This window comes from Dermacentor silvarum, chromosome 2 (genome assembly GCF_013339745.2).
Source record: "Dermacentor silvarum isolate Dsil-2018 chromosome 2, BIME_Dsil_1.4, whole genome shotgun sequence".
In the NCBI taxonomy this organism is placed as follows: domain Eukaryota; kingdom Metazoa; phylum Arthropoda; class Arachnida; order Ixodida; family Ixodidae; genus Dermacentor; species Dermacentor silvarum.
In genome coordinates this window covers 33,070,499-33,091,767 of record NC_051155.1, presented here as the reverse complement: position 1 = coordinate 33,091,767, position 21,269 = coordinate 33,070,499, and the positions used below count along the sequence as shown (strand labels likewise).

At 47.2% G+C, this 21,269-nt stretch overlaps 1 protein-coding gene across 1 annotated transcript in view; it reads left to right on the top strand.

Annotated features, from left to right (window-relative positions):
• Window positions 1-2,883: 2,883 nt before the first annotated feature.
• LOC119439963 (phosphatidylcholine translocator ABCB4) overlaps window positions 2,884-21,269 on the top strand; it is a 148,119-nt gene continuing 129,733 nt past the window's right edge. Inside the window, exons 1-5 of the mRNA XM_049662682.1 lie at window positions 2,884-3,107; window positions 8,381-8,552; window positions 9,243-9,367; window positions 12,250-12,445; window positions 17,319-17,432. Coding sequence (XP_049518639.1) covers window positions 2,929-3,107; window positions 8,381-8,552; window positions 9,243-9,367; window positions 12,250-12,445; window positions 17,319-17,432 — 786 coding nt within the window. The 5' untranslated portion in view covers window positions 2,884-2,928. The remainder of the gene's footprint in view (window positions 3,108-8,380; window positions 8,553-9,242; window positions 9,368-12,249; window positions 12,446-17,318; window positions 17,433-21,269) is intronic.

The window sequence follows — 21,269 nt, the reverse complement described above, 5'->3', positions numbered from 1 at the left end:
GGCGACAAATAGTCACCTAGCCTGCTTGATTTAATCAAGTATACTATACTTGTTCTTTATCTAGCATTTTTTATACCTCTCCTTATTTTTATTTTTCAAAAATTTACCTTGTACCACTACCTATGATTTTAAGAGATCAGGTCGTATCCATCTTTTCCCTGCTTTTTTTCCACCAGTACTCTAATCGTCTCTTGCTTATCTCTACGGCTGATCTGTTGATGTTTCCTTCCACTTTAAACCCAAGCGCTTCTGGGAGTTGCGCGTTACCTACGGTTCTCGCTGGGCGGATGCCATCACATTCCATTAGGATGTGCTGAGTGGTCTCTGGATGTTTACTGCAGCATACACATGCCTCATCTAGTTCCAAATATTTGCTCTGGTATGTTTTGGTCCTTAGGCAACCGGCTCGAGCCTCAAATAGCAAGGCACTGCCCTTTGTGTTATCGTACAGATTTTCACTTCTCAGTCTGGTAAATCGCCATTGTCCTTTTTGTTTCCATTCTTTGCATCCAATTCACGGTATCTATTTCTCTCACTTTCTTTCTGATGACTCCTGGTTGTCTATTTACAGTTTCGATTATCCTGTAGTTGGTGGCCAACTTCCTTGACCTCTTCCTCCATTCTGTGTCCACGCTTTTCATGTAGAGATACATGTGCACTTTAGCCGCCCATTTATTTTCATCCATGTTCCTGAGCCTTTCTTCAAGCTTTGCGCAGAGGCGGTGTCGTACCCAATGAAATGAAAACTAATTTTGCTCTGTGCTTCTCTGACTTCAAAAGAGGACCAACCCATGTCACCCTGCACTGCCTCATTTGTGGTATTACCGTGGGCTCCCAAAGTCAACCGGCCTACTGATCTTTGGTTAACTTCTAAACCCGCCAATATATCCGATTTTAAGCATATAATGGCATTTGCGAATGTTAGCGCTGGCACCATTACTCCTTTCCAGATTCCACGCACCACCTCATACTTATTGTGGCCCCACAGTGCTCTATGTTTCATTATTGCTGCATTCCGCTTCCCCTTTATTTTCAGATTATCTTGGTGGTTACTTGAGTAATTCTTTCCTTCGTTTATGTGTACGTTGAGGTACTTATATTGCTTCACTATGGGTATTAGTTGCTGTTGAATTGACACCACAACGTTACTCGTCTCTTCATTAAAGATCATATTTCCTGATTTCTGTGTGCTAAACTTAAGGCCTAGATTTGCCGTTGCATTCCCACAGATATTCGCAGGCATCTGTAAATCTTTTTTTATTGTCCGCTAGTAGCACAATGTCGTCTGGGTACATCAGTCCAGGGACCTTCTGTTGCACCATTTGTCCATTTCGCATGGACCTGCCTAGGATGCGAGTGCCATCTCGATATTATTTTCGCAAGTAAAGTACCTGAACGCGCAGCTGTAGGTCTGGTAGAAATGCTGGAAAAGGGGTTTGTGTTTGAGTTTCCTCGTAGCAGAATTAGGTTTTCGCGTACATTCAATTTACAATCCGACGCCGATTGGTAAACAATCCGACGGCGAATCCGACGTCGAATGGTAAAGTGGTACTTTACCAGTTTTCTGACAGATTTCACTGAGAAATTCAATTTTTCTTCACCAAAACTTTGCACCACGTGGAGAGCCTGCGTGGTCGGGGTGGTTGGGGATGATTTTCTCCGCCACCGATGCCAACATCGCATGCCGACGCCGGTCGCCGGCACCGGATTTTCTGCGGCACAGGGCCCTTAACGCTATCGGGTTATAATCAAAATAATCTTGATTAACGTGTCTTCATAACATCTGGCCATCAGCGTCCTTGAGGGGCAATATAATGGCTAAGGAGTTGAGCTGCGTAGCACGAGATCGCAGGATCGAATCCCGGCCGCTGCGGCCGCATTTCGATGGAGGCGAAATGCAAAAATGCCCGTGTGCTTGCGTTGTAGTGCACGTTAAAGAACCCCAGATGGTCAAAATTATTCCGGAGCCCTACACTACGGCGTGTCTCATAATCAAAACTGGTTTTGGCACGTAAAACCCGAGAAAGAAGAGGGCAATATAGTGGCAGTTTGTTTCCACATCGCTGCGTGCTTTTAATGAAGTAATGAGTGCTATGTCAACAGTTATATGCCACAGCGAGAGCAGTAGTTAGGTAGATCAACACACTCTTGCCGTGAATGAAGAATTAAGTTTGTCAATCGGTAAGATGTGGTGCCACGTGCTGACAACGTGGCGACGTATGAGGTGTGTTGTGAATCGTGTATGTATATACTTAATTTTTACGTCTATGATAGGACAAAGTAGTCTTATCATATGTTTCTTTTACGTGATTTCACAAAGTGATTGCTTATTACAACATTAAGTGCAAGCCCAGCTTTGTGCGACACAGCATGACTACATTAGGTGGTAGAGACATGTGTTGCGTGATAGATAGCAGTGCTAATTAGTTCAACGACGCCTAGCGGTAGCTTTACAAGTCACCCTGTACTGCAGGAACTGCGCTGGAGCGATCCAAAAGACATGAGTATTTTCCTGGGGCAGACGGCTGCCACGAAGATGCCCTGAAATTGCGCTAACCGTCTAAGCATAAAAAGAATACAGCTAAAAAGAAATGCAGCGCCTCTTTGTTGTCATTCAGGCTGCACTGCCCTCCCCAATAGTTCAGGAGGAACTGCGAGCTTTATTACATGCAATGCAGCAATAGCTACAACTGCAATAACTACTATCTACAACTGCGTGTTAGTGATAGTGTGATAACTTCTAGAATCTACAGTTACGGGCATTTTGAAAAGTGCCTAGGCTGCTCCTAAAGAGCATTGTCCGAAATAATTAAGATATGTATGCAGTTTTTAGCGAGACGTGTTTCGTTATCGAAGCATCTTCGTTTTACGCTGCGCAGGCTCACCATCGGCCGCTTTCAAAGCGAGGCCAAGGAGATCGCGGCCCACATGGCTCTCGTGGGCCTCGCCATGCTTCTCAGCAACGTCGTCATCGTCGGTAGCCTGGGCATGTCGGCCACCAAGCAGTCGTCCCGCATCCGCTATTACTTCATGCGCGCTATCCTCCACCAAGAGGTCGCGTGGTTCGACACCCACACCGCCGTAGACGTCGCAGGACGCGTTACCGCGTGAGTGTCGACTGCGGCGATCCTTACTGATTATTTCGCGTTGTTGTTGTATGTAAACGCCATCAAGCGGTAAATGGTCACAGTACCAGGAGCCCAGCACGCTGACGCGACAATTGAAAAGTACGGAGCGTCCCTTTCTGATATCGTCTGCGCGCTATGTGAGACTCGTTTCGAGATAAACTGTCTCGCTACGTAGTGGCACATTAAAGATACAATACGATCCGCGCGTGGATAAAATATGTAAGGTAACCATAGGAGTAAGTATACTGAAACATATGGTATCGGTTCGTGTTAAATATTTAGCGACGTTTACGCAGAAACCCGAAGACAGGACACGTTGACACGAGCGCAGCCGAATAACAAGTTCCGCTAGGCTGCGCTCATGTAAGCATATTTTTGTCTGAAAGCTCCGCTGAATTTTTAATAAAAAGTATGTAACATGGTACAGCGTATATGAAAATCAATCGAGCGAATGTGTTGCATATAGCACACTTATATGCTCTAAATCATTTAAGGTGTGGAAGAGTGCGCAGAGAGTGATGCATCCTTAACAATTGACAATAATCTTACATCCGCCACACTGCAACCAACTTACAGCTTACATTGTGCTGAATTGGCGCATATGTCACTTTATTATGTAATAAAGTGACATATGCGCCAATGCGCCAAGACAGACAGACAGACAGACAGACAGACAGACAGACAGACAGACAGACAGACAGACAGACAGACAGACAGACAGACAGACAGACAGACAGACAGACAGACAGACAGACAGACAGACAGACAGACAGACAGACAGACAGACAGACAGACAGACAGACAGACAGACAGACAGACAGACAGACAGACAGACAGACAGACAGACAGACAGACAGACAGACAGACAGACAGACAGACAGACAGACAGACAGACAGACAGACAGACAGACAGACAGACAGACAGACAGACAGACAGACAGACAGACAGACAGACAGACAGACAGACAGACAGACAGACAGACAGACAGACAGACAGACAGACAGACAGACAGACAGACAGACAGACAGACAGACAGACAGACAGACAGACAGACAGACAGACAGACAGACAGACAGACAGACAGACAGACAGACAGACAGACAGACAGACAGACAGACAGACAGACAGACAGACAGACAGACAGACAGACAGACAGACAGACAGACAGACAGACAGACAGACAGACAGACAGACAGACAGACAGACAGACAGACAGACAGACAGACAGACAGACAGACAGACAGACAGACAGACAGACAGACAGACAGACAGACAGACAGACAGACAGACAGACAGACAGACAGACAGACAGACAGACAGACAGACAGACAGACAGACAGACAGACAGACAGACAGACAGACAGACAGACAGACAGACAGACAGACAGACAGACAGACAGACAGACAGACAGACAGACAGACAGACAGACAGACAGACAGACAGACAGACAGACAGACAGACAGACAGACAGACAGACAGACAGACAGACAGACAGACAGACAGACAGACAGACAGACAGACAGACAGACAGACAGACAGACAGACAGACAGACAGACAGACAGACAGACAGACAGACAGACAGACAGACAGACAGACAGACAGACAGACAGACAGACAGACAGACAGACAGACAGACAGACAGACAGACAGACAGACAGACAGACAGACAGACAGACAGACAGACAGACAGACAGACAGACAGACAGACAGACAGACAGACAGACAGACAGACAGACAGACAGACAGACAGACAGACAGACAGACAGACAGACAGACAGACAGACAGACAGACAGACAGACAGACAGACAGACAGACAGACAGACAGACAGACAGACAGACAGACAGACAGACAGACAGACAGACAGACAGACAGACAGACAGACAGACAGACAGACAGACAGACAGACAGACAGACAGACAGACAGACAGACAGACAGACAGACAGACAGACAGACAGACAGACAGACAGACAGACAGACAGACAGACAGACAGACAGACAGACAGACAGACAGACAGACAGACAGACAGACAGACAGACAGACAGACAGACAGACAGACAGACAGACAGACAGACAGACAGACAGACAGACAGACAGACAGACAGACAGACAGACAGACAGACAGACAGACAGACAGACAGACAGACAGACAGACAGACAGACAGACAGACAGACAGACAGACAGACAGACAGACAGACAGACAGACAGACAGACAGACAGACAGACAGACAGACAGACAGACAGACAGACAGACAGACAGACAGACAGACAGACAGACAGACAGACAGACAGACAGACAGACAGACAGACAGACAGACAGACAGACAGACAGACAGACAGACAGACAGACAGACAGACAGACAGACAGACAGACAGACAGACAGACAGACAGACAGACAGACAGACAGACAGACAGACAGACAGACAGACAGACAGACAGACAGACAGACAGACAGACAGACAGACAGACAGACAGACAGACAGACAGACAGACAGACAGACAGACAGACAGACAGACAGACAGACAGAAACTTTATTTGCATCATTAAGATGATGGTGGGGACGTAGACACAAAGCCTTTCACAGGCTTGACGAGGGCCCCCCACAAAAAACTTCGCTTATGCGAACATAGATAATAACTATAAAGTGGTCATTTATGCAGCAACAACAAAGAACTAAAAAAAGAAAGAAAAGCATCTTACAACTTGCTCTCTAAGGTTGATTTACACGCGAAAGCAAACAAAAGATCACTCTTCTATAGGGCATTGCACCAATTTACTAAAGAGGGTAGTCGATAAGGAATCGTTTGTCTACCATAATTCGTACGTGTTTTTGGTATAAACCAATCACCGGCGGCTCGGGAATCGTATGTGTACGTTTTATGTTTTAATTTGGATAGCTTAACAAGAAAGGCATTTTGCTTAATGCTAAATTTATATCGTTTAACCAGTACATTGTTGTACAATTCTGTTACGGGTATTACGTTAAGTGTTTCAAAAATAGGTTTGGAGGGGGAATCGAACGCAGCACTTGTAATGTTGCGTACAGCCCGTTTTTGGATTGTGTATAGTTTGTTAGTGTTGGAAATAGAAGTCGTGCCCCATACCAGAAAACAATAGTTAATCAGTTAAGTCAGTTTTGGGGATAGGAGTATTATTTTCATCATGCAAATAAATGCACTTTCTCTAGTATCAGGACTTATTACCATCCAGAACTTCTTAGAATTAGTCTTAAGGAGTGATGGTAAGTCTTGAGAAAATACATTTCCTTGGCAGCAGCAATTTCGCAACAATGTCTTCAGGCATTCCTCCTCAGGCATGTGTAATATGTTTTGCTCGCAGCTTTCATTTAACCACCTCCGTTGTTAAGCTGTATATTACTGATCTAATGGTCAATGGTAGGTATCAGTGAATACTATCTTTTATCCCATTATATTTAAAAACATTTATCATTCTACTTTGTCTCCAGCTGTTTGGTATTCTCTTACCTTGCAAGCTTTTGTCTACTGCATTCAAGAGTTTCCATACCTTTTGGTCCTAGTTCATTAAACAGCCTAATGGGAACCTCGTATAATCCTGTGGCTGTGCGCTTATAGAAATATTCTCTTAGGCTTTCGTCTAGTTGAAATTTCTCAGCACCAGCTCCTCCTGCATCTGGTTCTTGTTCATGCTCACTTTTTTTTTTTTTTTTGTAAAAGACCGCTTCGTGACTTCCTTAAAGTGATTCGGCTGTGTTGTTTTCGGGTGTAATTTAATGCCTCGTGCCCTTCCAGTTTGTTTCCAGCTTCGTCTAGGATATGTTGAATTGTTCCAGACTTGCTGCCTAATAAGTTAAAGTGGTTCCAAAATATTCTAGGTGCGGCCTTCATATTTCACGTACTTCCGACAACCAACGTTCACTTTCACCTTTTAATCTTTGCTTGAACCAGTATTTGCACCTAGGGGCGCTATAATGTAGAATGATTCCAAACTCCTGACGTCAAATTTACGTAACCACCGACGCAAGCATCGGGCGGTTACCCGCAGCGTTGCCTGAGCAACCCAATCAAACACTCTCCTCACTTATAGGAGGTCCCCTTTCTTCGCTTTCAAAACCAATAACATTGTCTACACTCAGTGGTTTTTCTTATATAATTGGCTGACAAGAGGCGAGGAGCACGCTCTAGTGGAGAGGGTTTCGATGGGGCCGAGCCAGCACAGTGAAAATAGATAACCGCATGAAGAGGGTGGTGCCGGCTTCTCCGACTGGTCCGCTTTGCCTTACTTAGCTTGTGGTCAGGCGCGTAGCCAGGGACAGCTGTTCATTGAGCATCTTAAAAGTAAAGATGTCCGTGTTGGCGGTATCTTCAAAAATTGTCAATATTTAGTGCCCCCAAAACAAAGATCACGTTGTAACACTTACTGTTGGTGTTGCAAGCTAGTAACTGTGCTTTGGTCTGGGGTAGCACTGCCCGAACATCGCAAAGCTCTTTGTTTTGCAGAAAAATGCGCTTAGAGCAATTGCAAACGCACCTTTCGCAACAGCCTCCCGATTCTTGTTCTGGCCTTATTCCATTATGCACTTATCCAACGTGTGGAATTGCCACTCTTTACAACCATATAAATCGTGCAGTGAACATGCCACGTCCTTCTTATCCGATACTCCACACCTTCACACCAACACTCACTTTTACCCAACAAGACACCATTAATTCTAGTATGTGCCACCCTCACGAACAAGTTATGGTTCACAAACTCTAAAATACATATTTCGTACTAAACAGGTTTACATTGTCACAACAGGAACCGCTCAATCTCATACAGTTCGCTTACAAAATATTTTTCATCATTATTAGTTTTGGTTTTGCATTGCCCTGCTACTCATTATTTTCTATCAAAAATCTCTCTCGCGATGTCATTTCACTTACTTAGTTCAGTTCACGTTCGCCTGTGTAACACGTGTACAGAATTGTGTACGATTACTGTGTACCTAACCCCGCATATCGATGGGGGAAAGTAGGTTACCAGCACCGTCAAGCCGCTGCATACTAGCATTTCTTCCTTTCTCCTCAGCCATGTATATGCAAATGCATGCACGAATAGTTGTGATGACCATAATAGCAGAGCAGGTTCCGTTGAACTGAGATTGTTGCAGCTTGACTGTTTTCGCGAACTGCCTAATATTTACACCTTCGCGAGTTTTTCGTCCTTTATACATTCCAGATATACAGCTGAATAAATTATGGAATTATTCGCGTGCTGTTTGCAGAGACCTGGAGAAGATCCACGACGGACTGGGCGAGAAGATTGGCATGTGCCTGTTCTTCCTGTCCACCGCATCGGCCTCGCTCATCTCTGCTTTCTGGCACGGCTGGCAGCTGACGCTCGTGCTGCTCGCGCTCGTTCCTTGCCTCGTGCTCATCACCACCATCATCGCCAAGGCAAGAGCCCTGCAGGAAAACGTTATTTCACTCAACTAATTGCACACTTCTGTGGCACCACAGCTTTGTAGAGCCGCAATACACGACCCGACCGTGCGGCTTCTGGAATCCGGCTTTGGCTTCGTCCAAGCAGGGACATGAAAGAGCACGGTGTACTGCTAGGACATGCTAATTAGGTCTCGGATGAATTTGTGAAAACAACGAGAGATCTGGCTTCAACACAGGAAGCTGTAAGCAAGCAGGCAAAGAGAAACAAATGTCTTAAACGCTATTCAAGCCTGCATGCACACATGAGTATATATGCACGGTTATTCGGATGTACCAGTAGCTCCGAATACAACGGCATAATAGCTGGTCAGTTTATTAGACCAAGTAAACTCGTCAGCATATATCACTTAGGGTCATGCGATGATTCGCAGGCCTATTGAGGCTTTTTGTTAGAGTTTAGTATAATTTTTCTCAGTAACCGCATCTGCATGATATTTATTCGTGACGCTGTATGGCCTGCGCTACTGAACACTGAACTGTGAAATGCATGCCTCTCCGTATTTGTATTATAGCACAGCCCAAAGGGCTGGCAGCGCTTCCTGTAATTAATTTTTATACTGCGATTTATTCTGAAAAGTTGACGAAGAAAGTCGCAGGTATCGCTGGTTTACTTTCGCCGCGATTTTGTCTTCTGATGCTTAGACCCAGAGCAAGCTGGAGGCCGAGGAATCTGTCGAATACCGCTACGCGGGATCCGTGGCGTTGGAAGCGATCACCTTTATCAAGACCGTGATCGCTTACGGCGGTCAGCATAAGGAGATGCAGCGGTGAGTGGACGTCGACGCATTTCATCGGCCGTGCTGTGTGTAATGACCGTGGTGTGTAATGACGCTGCTTATTTTCTTTCATTTTGATTACGCATTCTCCCGAGTAGCCAATGTTATTGACAAGAGCTGCGTAGGTAAGTGCCAAAAACTGACCTAGGTATAATAGAATCCAGAGAGAAACTGAACTTCACAGTACGTGACTCAGATACCAAATCGGAAGTTTTGTGGCTAACAAATCTATCAATTTTTCCCAAGCGAAACATTTGCATCCTGTTTTACGTACTGTTAAACACACATAAAGCGAATATGTTTAACGGGTGTCCCACGATATGAGAACAGTGATGACGGTATACTTGGGGTAACACAGTCTCTTTTTAAAACCGCTCGTTCGCGCGGTCTGCTCTCTTCATCGTCAGTACACTTTTTATTCTGGCAGTTCGTGCGTGGGGCCCGTGACCACAGAGCGGTCATTGTGATGGAAAAACTGGGGCGCCTCCTCTTCGTTCCGGTGCCATGTCTTCTACAGGAACTATTTCTTGATGCGCTGTGTTGAGGCAGGCGGGTGCCTTTTTGAGAGTAGCAATTCTAGACTAGTCGCTGGTTTTAGTTCAGTGATGGACTACGGAGCCAACGTACTGCCCGTGAACCTCTGGGCACCACCTACATGAAAAATACACCAGATAGTTTTTCATTACTAAAGGTGTGTTCTTGTCACACATAAACACACACACACTGAAATACCACGAGAACGCACTGAGGAACAAGCCGTCGAACAATGCGGCTACTTGCTAAAGTCAGCCAAAGCTGACATCCACACTTTTTGGCCCGTGTTCCGATTCTCGCCATCACTTAAGACAGTCTAGTTGACTGTTAAGAAGGCCGCTTCGATCCCTAGGAATGGAAAGCATCTCGAAGACGTCTACATGCCTTGACGCAGCCTCGCATCGACAACGAATAGCTGAGAAAGGCACAGATAGAAACTGTATTTGAACGCGTTAAAAAAAACCCAACATAGCTCACATTCGGCGCATAATGAAGCCTTACTGTGTTTTCTTGTGAGTAGGCAACCATCTCGTCCAGTTTCCAAACATTTCCCTCAACCGCCATCTTCTTTGAACAGCAGAGTAGTCTTCGTCGTTTTTGAATTCCATGCTGTCTTCGTAAAGCTATCTTCCTGGCATCGGTATTCAAACTAGATCTTAAAATGGCAGCTGCGTGCGCAGCTGCCTATTTATCAGTCTACGGGGACTATTGGAGCACAGCCTCGATCACTGACCAGTGGGCTACCGCGGCGGAGCATCATGATCCTGAACGGTGCGAAAGTCGGAGACTGTGCGCGTGAGAGGCCGCAAGCGAGGGCTGCAAAGATGCGACGACATTGATGAGACATGCGCTGTCGAGCTTGTTCAACTACACTCTTTACAATTTCGCAGGTACTCCTAGATCATGAATGTCCCCCTGTCAAATTTGTAAAGCAGAGTGCCTAAAACATTCATTCTGTCAATAGTAACGAGCAGCAGCGAAACATAAATGACACCACATCCATGAAACCCAAGGACTGGGCATCGAGTAATTCTACGGAAAGCGATGGAGCGACTTAGTCGCAAAATGGGCGCGCTCAGCGAAATACCGTTCACGTACTGTCATCCAAGCCGTTAAACGCGTGTTAGCTCAGTTAGTCTTCACTTAGATTCATTTGAGAGCTTGGCTCTTTAGCGCCCGTTTCTGCAGCGAGCGTCGACGTTGTTTCTCGTAACCGAGCGAACGAGCACAGCGATGGAGGAAAGCAAAACCGGAGCGCAGAGGGAGGTAAAAGACGGCGATAGCGAAGAGTGCGAGGAGCAAAGCGGAGGCGGAGGGTGCAGGGTAACCAAGAGAGGAAAGCGGAGGAGGAGAGTATGGCGAAAGCGTGAGAAGAAAAGCATAATGACACGAAAGACGGGCTTTGCGGCGACAATGGCGACGAGATGGCGCCGTAGTAGTGCGCGTCGTCTGTATGGTAAGAAAGCGCTGCATGAGCGGAGGACTGTCTGCGGCGGCTGCTGGGAATCACTCCCACACGTCACCCTCGCGCTGCTTCTCGCGATCTCCCGATTAGCGAGGCAGTCACGCCACACTTTGCTCCGTTTGCAACGTACCGCATAAAACCGATTATCTGTGCCAGCCAGTATATCGCGAAGTGAGAACACGTATACAGCTGCGCTCAAATTTTGCATTAGACAGTATCGTAATAGTCGGTGATTCTTTTTTTTAACCTTTCAGTTCGCTTTCTAGTTTGGCGTTCTCCTCTTAAACATTTTCTTTTGTAAATGAAAGTGTTGACGTAGGCTTTGCTGTGGTGCTGCTTTTATCGTAAGCTTTTGACCATTATCACTGTATTACACCACAAATAATGCGAGTGTGGTAATATCAGCCAAAATTTCAATGCCAACAGCGGAGTGCATGCCCATGTCTAATTCAAGGTTGCGCCGTCTGCCAATGGTCCTGAGACAGGCGCGCACATTCTTGGAAGTCCTTCTTTCTTCTATCGTCAGTCTATCCCTTCGTAATCACATAGTTACATGTTGCACTGTGTCAGTAGCAGCAGTGCCAACGGTGGCACACGGGCTTGATGTTCTTATTTCAATAATGTGGCAGTTGACAACTTAAGGAAAATTTATCGAAAGGCGTGCAGTAAAGTCTCTGATGAGCCCTAGGTTTTATCACGATTGACACTACTCGTATTTCTGTAAAAAAAGTGCAAGTATTAGTACTTCTACTTTTTCATTTTTTCCTGTGTTCCATCCCGCATCATAATTGTGAGACGCGTGAAACGGAATATGGGTTCTAGATGTCGAGGAGATTCGGTGCATATTTCACTCATAAGCGTGCCATCATCACAGCTACTCGGACCGTCTGGATCGGGCCACACGGACGGGTTACCGCAAGGGCCTGGTTGCCAGCGTCGGCGTGTCCGTCATCTGGACCTCCATCTTCGCCAACTACGCGCTGGGCTTTTGGTACGGCATCGATCTCGTAGTGGGAGACTTCGATCTCCCGCCCGGACAACGGAAGTACGAGACAAGCACGCTTATAATCGTGAGTTCACTTCGCTGCATGTACACAGGAACTTCAGCAGCGTAACCACCACCAACGTAAGAAATAAAGTATCGCTGTAAGCCTACTCCTTCCAAACGGTGGTGTGAACCAAAGTTGCTCGAGCCTACTGTAGAGCGTTTGTGGTGGTCGTCGTCTCACGTACCGTGTAGGGCGTGCCTGTGTCACCACAAAACTTTACTTACAAAAGGGTACCCACGAAGCATCACTAATACTCATTTTGCGGAAGCTGTTGGTGGAAGATACCGGTACTAGTGACCAGAGGCGTAGCCAGGGGGGGGGGGGGGGGGGGGGGGCTGGAGCTCCATCAGCCCTCCCCCCCCCTGTATTATTTCGTGCTTTCATGCACCGCCGACCAAAACAACCACCGGAGCCGGGAATTATTCTGGATTTTGTCTACAATGTCTTTTTCACTCTCGAAGAGGCATTGCGGCACGAACATTGCGAACTCGGGCTGGATTTCGTGGCAACGCCCGTGCACCTTGAGTCACATATAACGCAAGGAGCCCCATCCGAGCATAAAGTTTCAAGGGCTTTTCAATAGCGAGCGAGGGCGTCGCGGCATCTCGCAGCTGCCGTGGAATCTACGGAGCGCATGGATTTCAATTCCGAAACTTTGTGGGTATAAAGTTCTCCTAAACTTTTGACGCGAAAGGTACACTGACATTTCCTAAGACGTGCTTTAGATTTTCAATTCTGGAGCTTTATGGGTTTGATGTTCTTATAAACTTGGGCCAACATGCGCGCACTGGAGCCTGCATATAGATGGCTTGCACTGACGTCATTGTAGCCGCCATGTTGGTGCACCGGCACGGTGATAAGCTGGGTCCGTAACGTCACGTGAAAGCTTTCAATAAGATGGATTGGACTAAAGTGTTCGTAGTCGCCATGTTGGTGCCCCAAAACGGTGATAAGGTGGGTGCGTGACGTCACGTGAAAGCTATCAATTCACGCCGTTCCAGAAATGGAAGCACGCGCTTCCAATCTTCCATACAGGAAAATACTAAATATCACCGTCACTGTTAGCCGGCAGCTGATAACTTTATTTAAGCATTTTCAGGAAGCGCGCCCAATGTGATCAATCAGCTGGACCAGGACAGGCAAAGTAAAATAAGAGAAAGCAGAAGAAAGTTAACGGCCTTGAGACAGTTGTTTTTTGCGGGCGACAAGGTCTGGCTCTCCGGGGTCATAAGGACAGTGGTCCTATGGATTTAAGCAAAGCCTCCGCTGAAAATACTGGTATTTTCAGAGCGCTTCTTCGCATGCGAGCTGATTGTGAAGATACATATCTGAAGAACCATTTGGAATGTTTCCCCAGTAATGCCTCGTTTTTAATGTACAAAACCAAATTATAGAAATCTGTCGTGAAATTATCAAAGAAAGCCTAGGTGCAAAAGAAAACGCTGCAGGCTGCTCCTCCGTACAGGCTGATGAAACGACGTATAATGCTGGAATCGAACAGCTTACTGTTTGTGCAATGTAGCTAAACAAGGATGCCATCGACAACGAAGAAATGTTTTTAGGTTTTAGCACCGGAATAGATTCCCTCTCTCATTGCGACTGGAGTTCTATGTAAATGTGTACAAACTGCTCAAGATTCTAGTCACCCTTATAGTGAACACTACCAGCGCAGAGTAAATATTTTCAAACATTACTAAAAAACTACACTTGCGCTCTACAATGTCTGAGGAACGCATGGTTAGGCTGGCGCTTCTATACGCCCACAGAGACGTCGGCATCAACGTGTCCAAAGTTATTGACTGCTTCGCTAAACTTGCCCACCGAGTGAAGTTTGTCCTTTAAACAGCGAAGCAGCAAAAAACAATTCAAGTAAAAAACTCTGTGCCTTCAGGTCCATAAACTCGCAATTATGAAAACGTATGACTGTTCACTAGCTTCTAAAACCACAGAAATTCTCGCCATTTATTGTGACAGTTAGGATCATGATCAAAATTATCATGCGAATACAAAAATTACGAGGACATCAATAACCAATTTTGACTGATGTTGCTCATTCAAAGCCCAGCCCACGCGGCGTTGGGCAGTTCACTCACTCGGATATTGGATAGTTCAACTTGCCGCATCATCTGTGGCTTTCGTTTGGCCTTTTCTTTCCTTTTTAACTACCTGTTTTTGCATCTTTTTTTTTTTTTTTTGAACCGAAGCAAATACCCTTCTTTAATTTTGGGTGCAGAATAATTGTTGCCGCTGTGCAGGCAGTTAAAATACACATCTTCATACTCCTTTCTGAATCTTTCTCTATTATTCTACCCATATGGTGCTGTCGCGACCTTAGCGTGTCCCAAGTACATATCACGATTTCTGCGATCATAGTATTGTTCTTGCCTGGATCGTCTGTCTTTCTATGCGTAAAGTTTACTATCTGTGCCTGCGCAACATGTTTATTTGTCTTGTGTGACGCATTATATAGAGTGGTGTTTACTTAGATACGTAGATTTATTGGAAACTGATACGTATATTTTAATATGTTGTTGCGAGGTTTTGTGGATACAAGCAGTGAGCTTTGCTTCCAGTGACTTTATTGCCGTTTATCAAGTTGTATCTTTGCATTTGTATATTTTGTTCTATATTCGCATTTCTAATTTATATTTTGCAGAAATCCTGCTTTTTATATGTACTCACTATTGCGACTATAATTTCGGTGCAATTACTCACAATACACGACGGATAACGGCTGCTCCTGCGCAATCCATTGCAACGAAGGACAGTGTCGTTGAGGTCTTTCCCTCGCCGTTGCATATGTACAAAAATGTAAACAAGGTTCTTGAATGACATAGATTCATCAAAATATTTGTCCTCAACTTGTTAGTTTCATGGCCTTTACGTTTTCATATCAGCTGAATGCACTGCCTTGCAGGTTTCGAACTGATACAGTGTTAATTTTCGCGTGTGGCTTTCTGTACATATCAAATAGATAAAAACGCGGAAGCATTGATATGAGTTATTTCCGCCACAATTTTGGGGCCATACTAATATATTATATGTTGAAAAAAAATACATATTTTACTTGTATTCACAGTGCGTAGCGTTCAATAATTCGTTTGCAGCATCTGCAATGGCAATGCAGTTATTATTCATGTATTTCATCCCTCGACAAATTATGTAAGGAGGCTGCGCTGCAACCTGAGCCCCCCCCCCCCCCCCCCCCCCCCGAACAAAATTGCTGGCTACGCCACTGCTAGTGGCCCCTGTAATATGTTTATGCGTGCACCGAATGTTTCTTCTCAAAATATAATTCACTGACAAAGTGGAGCGCAGCTGAAACCTGAGCCCATCGATAACCTTGCTCTCCTATACCATACCATACAACACCAATTAGTAGGCTTGTGCGAACAGTGATTTTTTGGTTGGAAGCGAATTCGAAGTGAATAGTCATTCTTCTCGAATAATTTCGAAGCGAATACTTCGGATAGTAGCAAGAAAAGAAAAACAACGGCAGAGAGCTAAGGTCTGGGGTTTATTCAAGGAGAGTAAACAACTTGATTATTTACGAAAATTTACAAATTTTCGTGCAAAAGCACTAGCTGTTCCACATGCTGGGGTTCGAGGTACTCCCTTTTGCAGCTTACAACTGCTCCTGCAGTGGAAAAAAGCCTTTCACTTCTTACCTGGGTGGCTGGTATCAAAAGATACCTACGGGCAGCTGCAACCAGGGTTGGGTAAAGGTGGCTGCCCTTAATTTTCCACCAGACAAGCGGGTCTTCGGACCGGGAAAGAAGGGGGCCTTCAAGTACCCAGCAACCTCAACCGAGATTGTACGGCTTGACTGATGATGTGCTCGCGAACTGAAGTGTGTAAAAGCACTCCACACAGAGTCCCCTGATGGGTCTGCAAAGCAGGTGCTGTAGCTATGTCATACAGTAGAAAATCAGCGCCGGTCAGCGCCCTGTCTGCTCACTTCGTTTTTGTCTGTTGTATTTATGTCGCGCTGTAGTCATTTATTAATCCACACAAGCTCCCCCGGCCTTCAGTTATTATGCTAGCAAGTGCTAGTAAATGCCTGCGCATGCACTTCGGAAAGCTACATAGCACACCGAGCCAAAAAATCTAGAAATTTTTCAGCGAAAAGGCACTCCGCAACAGCTCGCGGCCACTCATTCCACATTGTAAGTGTATGTGATCGAAAAGAACTTGTAAACACATCAGTGCGACAAGCGTACTGAAGAACCTTGATAGCATGATCTCGACGGGCGTATCCGGAGTGATGTGGTGACAGGTAAAGGTTTGTAGAAGGGCACGCATTTGGGTAGGTTGGTTCATGGTTACGAGAAAACGAAACAGCGCTGAACAATAGGACGAAGGGATAGCACAGACAGCGCCCGTGAAAAGTTAGTGTCATGTGCAGATGGCGTTTCTCCAAAATTTCCTAGCCTAAGCTTTCTTTTCGACACGCTGATGCGATAGTCTTAGTCTTATCTGACGAAGCGAGTAGCACGGTTAACACGTTCCAGTACAAATGACAGCCCAGATGACCGTGTATTCCATGTTGCGCAGAGGTACGCTGTGAACGGCTGTTTATTACTAAAGTTAGGTGTGCTGGTGCCTGCAGGAAATGCGTATAATCAAGTTAAACACCGTATGCCCCGATAGTTATGTAGCATATATGCTTAGACCAGGCTAGGTTATCAGGAAAATAAATGCGCATGCATTTATAGTGTTGCACATTTTTTGTGGAACACTGGTCAAGATGTATACTAACCCAGTTAATATCATTGTGTTTAGGCATCATTTAGGCTTCAGGATGACATTGTGCTTACTCTCCTAACCTCATATTCCTTGGCTTGAGACGGTACAATGCCGTTTCTATGACGGTTTGTTTCGTTTCTTCCTACAGGTGTTTTTCAGCGTTCTCATGTTCTCCATGAGTCTGGGACAGGCAACGCCGTACTTTCATGCTTTCGCCAATGCGAAGCGTGCCGCCGGGAAAGTCTATCAGATCATCGATAGGGTGAGTATTGGTGTTCGGCAACCATAGTACAAGCCGCAGTGGAGTGGCACGACTGGACTTTATATGAGTGTGCTTTTTAGAATTATCCCAAAATGTCAGGATAGGCACTTACTCGCTTATAGTAACTAAACATAAATAGAATTTTTCCGGACATCAATTTTATCCGCATTTGTTGAACTAACAATAAGGAAGAACTGCTTGAGTTTTGCAATCGCCCCAACTACGCATTTCCAGGTAATTGTCGTTCTATATGGAATACGAAGAATGTGTGCATTATGCAACTGTACAGAAACATCACTTAGGCTATGTTGGTTATACATAAGTAGAATACCACGTTTTTCACGTAAATTAAAGCAAACTTTAAAAGAGTGCAACATCTTAGGCGAGTGAGCCCAATAGCAATATTGGCATCATGTAGATGTAGATTTTCAGAACATGTGGATTTTCAGCACGCCGTTGGTGACACCCAGTCTCCAAAAACCCGGACGCTAGGTTGTTTGTGAACGTCTTATGCGTCCTTTCCGCCAAGCACGAATGATGGTTTATTTTTATTTTTTCTTCAAGCTTTTGTATTAAAAACGTCGTTTCAAGCTTCACGTGTTTCACGCACTAGTATTTCAAACAAAGTTTTCCAGTAAATACCTAAGCCATCTTAAGGCGCATTTTTTTTCCTGGTCTCAATTCCGTTGCATTTGACGTTTATTCGCAGATTCATTACTAAATGTAGCGTATGTGTTTTCAAATCTATTGCGTATAAATCGTGCATGGTAAAGTACCTGCTTTCTGGCCGACGTTTGCTGCACTCATTACTAAAGCGGACTTTCGATGAGAATATTGTGAGTGCATTTAGGGCATATCGTCGTCGTCATTTGCACATACAACGCATCATCATCTTTTGTCTCGTGCCGTGATTCGTCTCCGCCTCGGGCGGCTGCTCGGTAATAAAGGCATCGCATCGGTCGACGTCTCAATATATATATATATATATATATATATATACATTGTAAGACTACCCCCAGGACGAAGGCAGAGCGCTTGTATTTTAACATAGCACGAGACAACCAACAAGCACCAACCCGACAAATGATGATGATGAGGATCGGTATTTACAGATGAAGACGATGATGAACTGCAGTTAGCGCTCACAATATATATATATATATATATATATATATATATATATATATATATATATATACACTGTAAAGGAAAGAACAGGAGACAGACACAGCACCCGTTCACTGGGCTGGCTGGTCTATTCTCTTTCTCTTCCTCAATCGCCCCCTAGCGCCCGGTGTCCGAGCGCCCGAGCCCAAGTGCATGTCTTCATCTTTACACTCGGCCACGCTGCAAGTTTAGGGCACGCCTGGAATCACGCAACCCGACCAAGCATTGAAGTCATCTGTGAGCTGTCCAGCGCGCAACCAGCTTCTCTGGCGGGCGGTACTGACTGTTGGGCACTGGTCGCAGGTATCGCCGACGACCATCCCGCCGCTCAGCGCTGTCCGTCTCAGCCGAAGCCGAGGATATTCCCTGAAAGGGTGCTTCGTTGATCAATATGGGTGTTGCGACCGCCACCAGTCCTCCCCGCCTCTTCTTAGGCCCTCGAGGACCATCACAGGAACAGCTGGAGAGGTTGTCCGTGGATGCCCTGAGTGACTGGAGGGCACAGTCGGAGCCACTCCAAAGCGGCGTTGTCGTGCTTGCCACATGGCTGGAATCAGTAGCAACTGGCTGTAGTGGACCATGCCGGCCTGGCTTCTCGTCAGGTCTGCCGGCACTTTCGTCCGCAAAAGAGGACGACGACACATTGTCCGAGAATGTAGACTGGAACACACTGATACCACCGCCACGGCTGCTGGAACCACGAGGTGCCGGTGCTAGCCGCTGCTGAGCACCAGAAGATGCCGAAGTGCCGCCACCACTCCCCTGGTGCGGTGGTGGCCCCGGGCAACAGGGATGCCGCAGTGAAGGCTGTCCTTTAATGCCTCCCCTGCAACCTGTCACAACTGACACTGCCGAAGACGAGGACGACAATGGTACCGGGTGGAGGGGGCCAGCACGCGGCTGCTGCTGCAGCCCAGGGAGGAGTAGGACAGGGTTTTGGGCCATTCGATTCAAGCCCTGGTCCGGAACTCGCTGCTTGACACGCAAGTCGAACGCCGTCTCGAAGATGTGCCGCTGGCGGGCCATCTCGTCGGCAGATGGTGCCCTCCCTGCGGCAGGGCTGGCGTGTGCCGGAGTGGGGCTCTTGTTGCGCTGCTGTTCGGCCCTCGGCAGCTGCAGAGCCACGGCGGCTGGGCCGCTTCCCCAAGGGTCGCAATACTGTACATCGCCTGCGTCGTCACCGCATGCCTCTGTTGCCGACGCTGCTGCTGATGCAGCTTCGTCCACTGTCTTGGAGGCTTTGCTGCCGGGTTCACTATGGATGGTGGAGGACGCCGACATGGAGTTCGAACCGGACGACTGTGACTGATGCGGTGGCGGCTGAGGGCTCGACTCGCTGCCTGTGTTGCGGAACCGTTGGTTCTCAGCCGCGATCTTCGAGGATGACGGGCTGCAGCTGATGCTCGGTAATGTACGGGCAGCGCAGGCATAAGGGAGCGGGCGGTTACTAGGTGGTCCTATCGGAAGCGGGATACTAGCGGAAGCGGCGGTCACCATGCGCTTCCCCCCGTCTGGGGTGAAGCAGACGGCGACCCCCGGTGAGCCGGCGTCTGCGGCGAGGCAGCATGCGGACCTCTCTGCCGACGCTTTGCTGGGCACACCTGCCGCAGCATCGAAGCAGTCGCTCGCTGGTGCGCCGTGCGCAGACCTTCGCTGGTTGGACTCACCGCAGGCAGAAGGTAGCTGGCCGAAAGCAGCTATCGGCGCTGCGCTCCATTCAGGCCAGGACCACTGTTTGCCACGCCTTGGCGGCACCTCGAAGTGGGCCCGCGGCAAGCAGCCTTGTCGTGTTGTCGGGCCAGGCATGGCGTGCGCCGAGCGCATTAGCAGCTTGCAGCCACAGAGTTGGGTCATTCTCAAATCCATTGAACTCCGGTAGTTCCGAGGCAGCCGGTGATGGAAAGGCTGCTAGAGGAAAACCGGAAGTGGCTGAAACGATGTCGTCCAGCTGTTGTGACAGCAGCGAGATGGCTTGCATGGCGTCGGTTAAGCTGCCGGTTGAGCCAGTAGCGGAATCCGCGCACCCTGAGGCGGCGGCAGCGGCCGCAGTAATCGGGCCAGCCGGACCAGTTACCAAGGGAGCGTGAACGGCATCCGTTGAGCCAGAGCTGGTGGCGGCCGCGGTATTCACTGTAGCCGTAAGCATGGCCAAGGAAGCGTGAACGGCATCCCTTGTTGGCTGAGTTGTCGATGATGTCGTGGGGCAGTGATCCAGAGCACGGGAAGCGTACACGGCGTACCCTGGCGGCAGAAGGCACCCACGACGGCGAGGATCCACGTCCAAGGCAGCGTGAACGGCATGCCTTGGGGGCTCGGAGATCCAGGTACTCCCAGGTGCGGCATCCATGACAAGAGGAGCGTTGACGGCGTTCCCTCATCAGACTGACCCTGGACGGCGAGATGCCGGAGGACGAAAGGCCTCCGCAGCACAGTGCTGAAAGGCTGGAGCGCCTTAAGACTGGGCTTTCGTCGACTGCGCCATTGTGAAGGAAAGAACGGGAGACAGTGACACAGCACCCGTTCACTGGGCCGGCTGTTCTATTCACTTTATCCTCCTCGTCTTCTCCTCGTTCGCCCCCCCTAGCGCCCGGCGTCCGAGGGCTCGAGTCCAAGTGCATGTCTTCATCTTTAATATATATTTTTTTATTTATTTATTTATTGATACTGCGA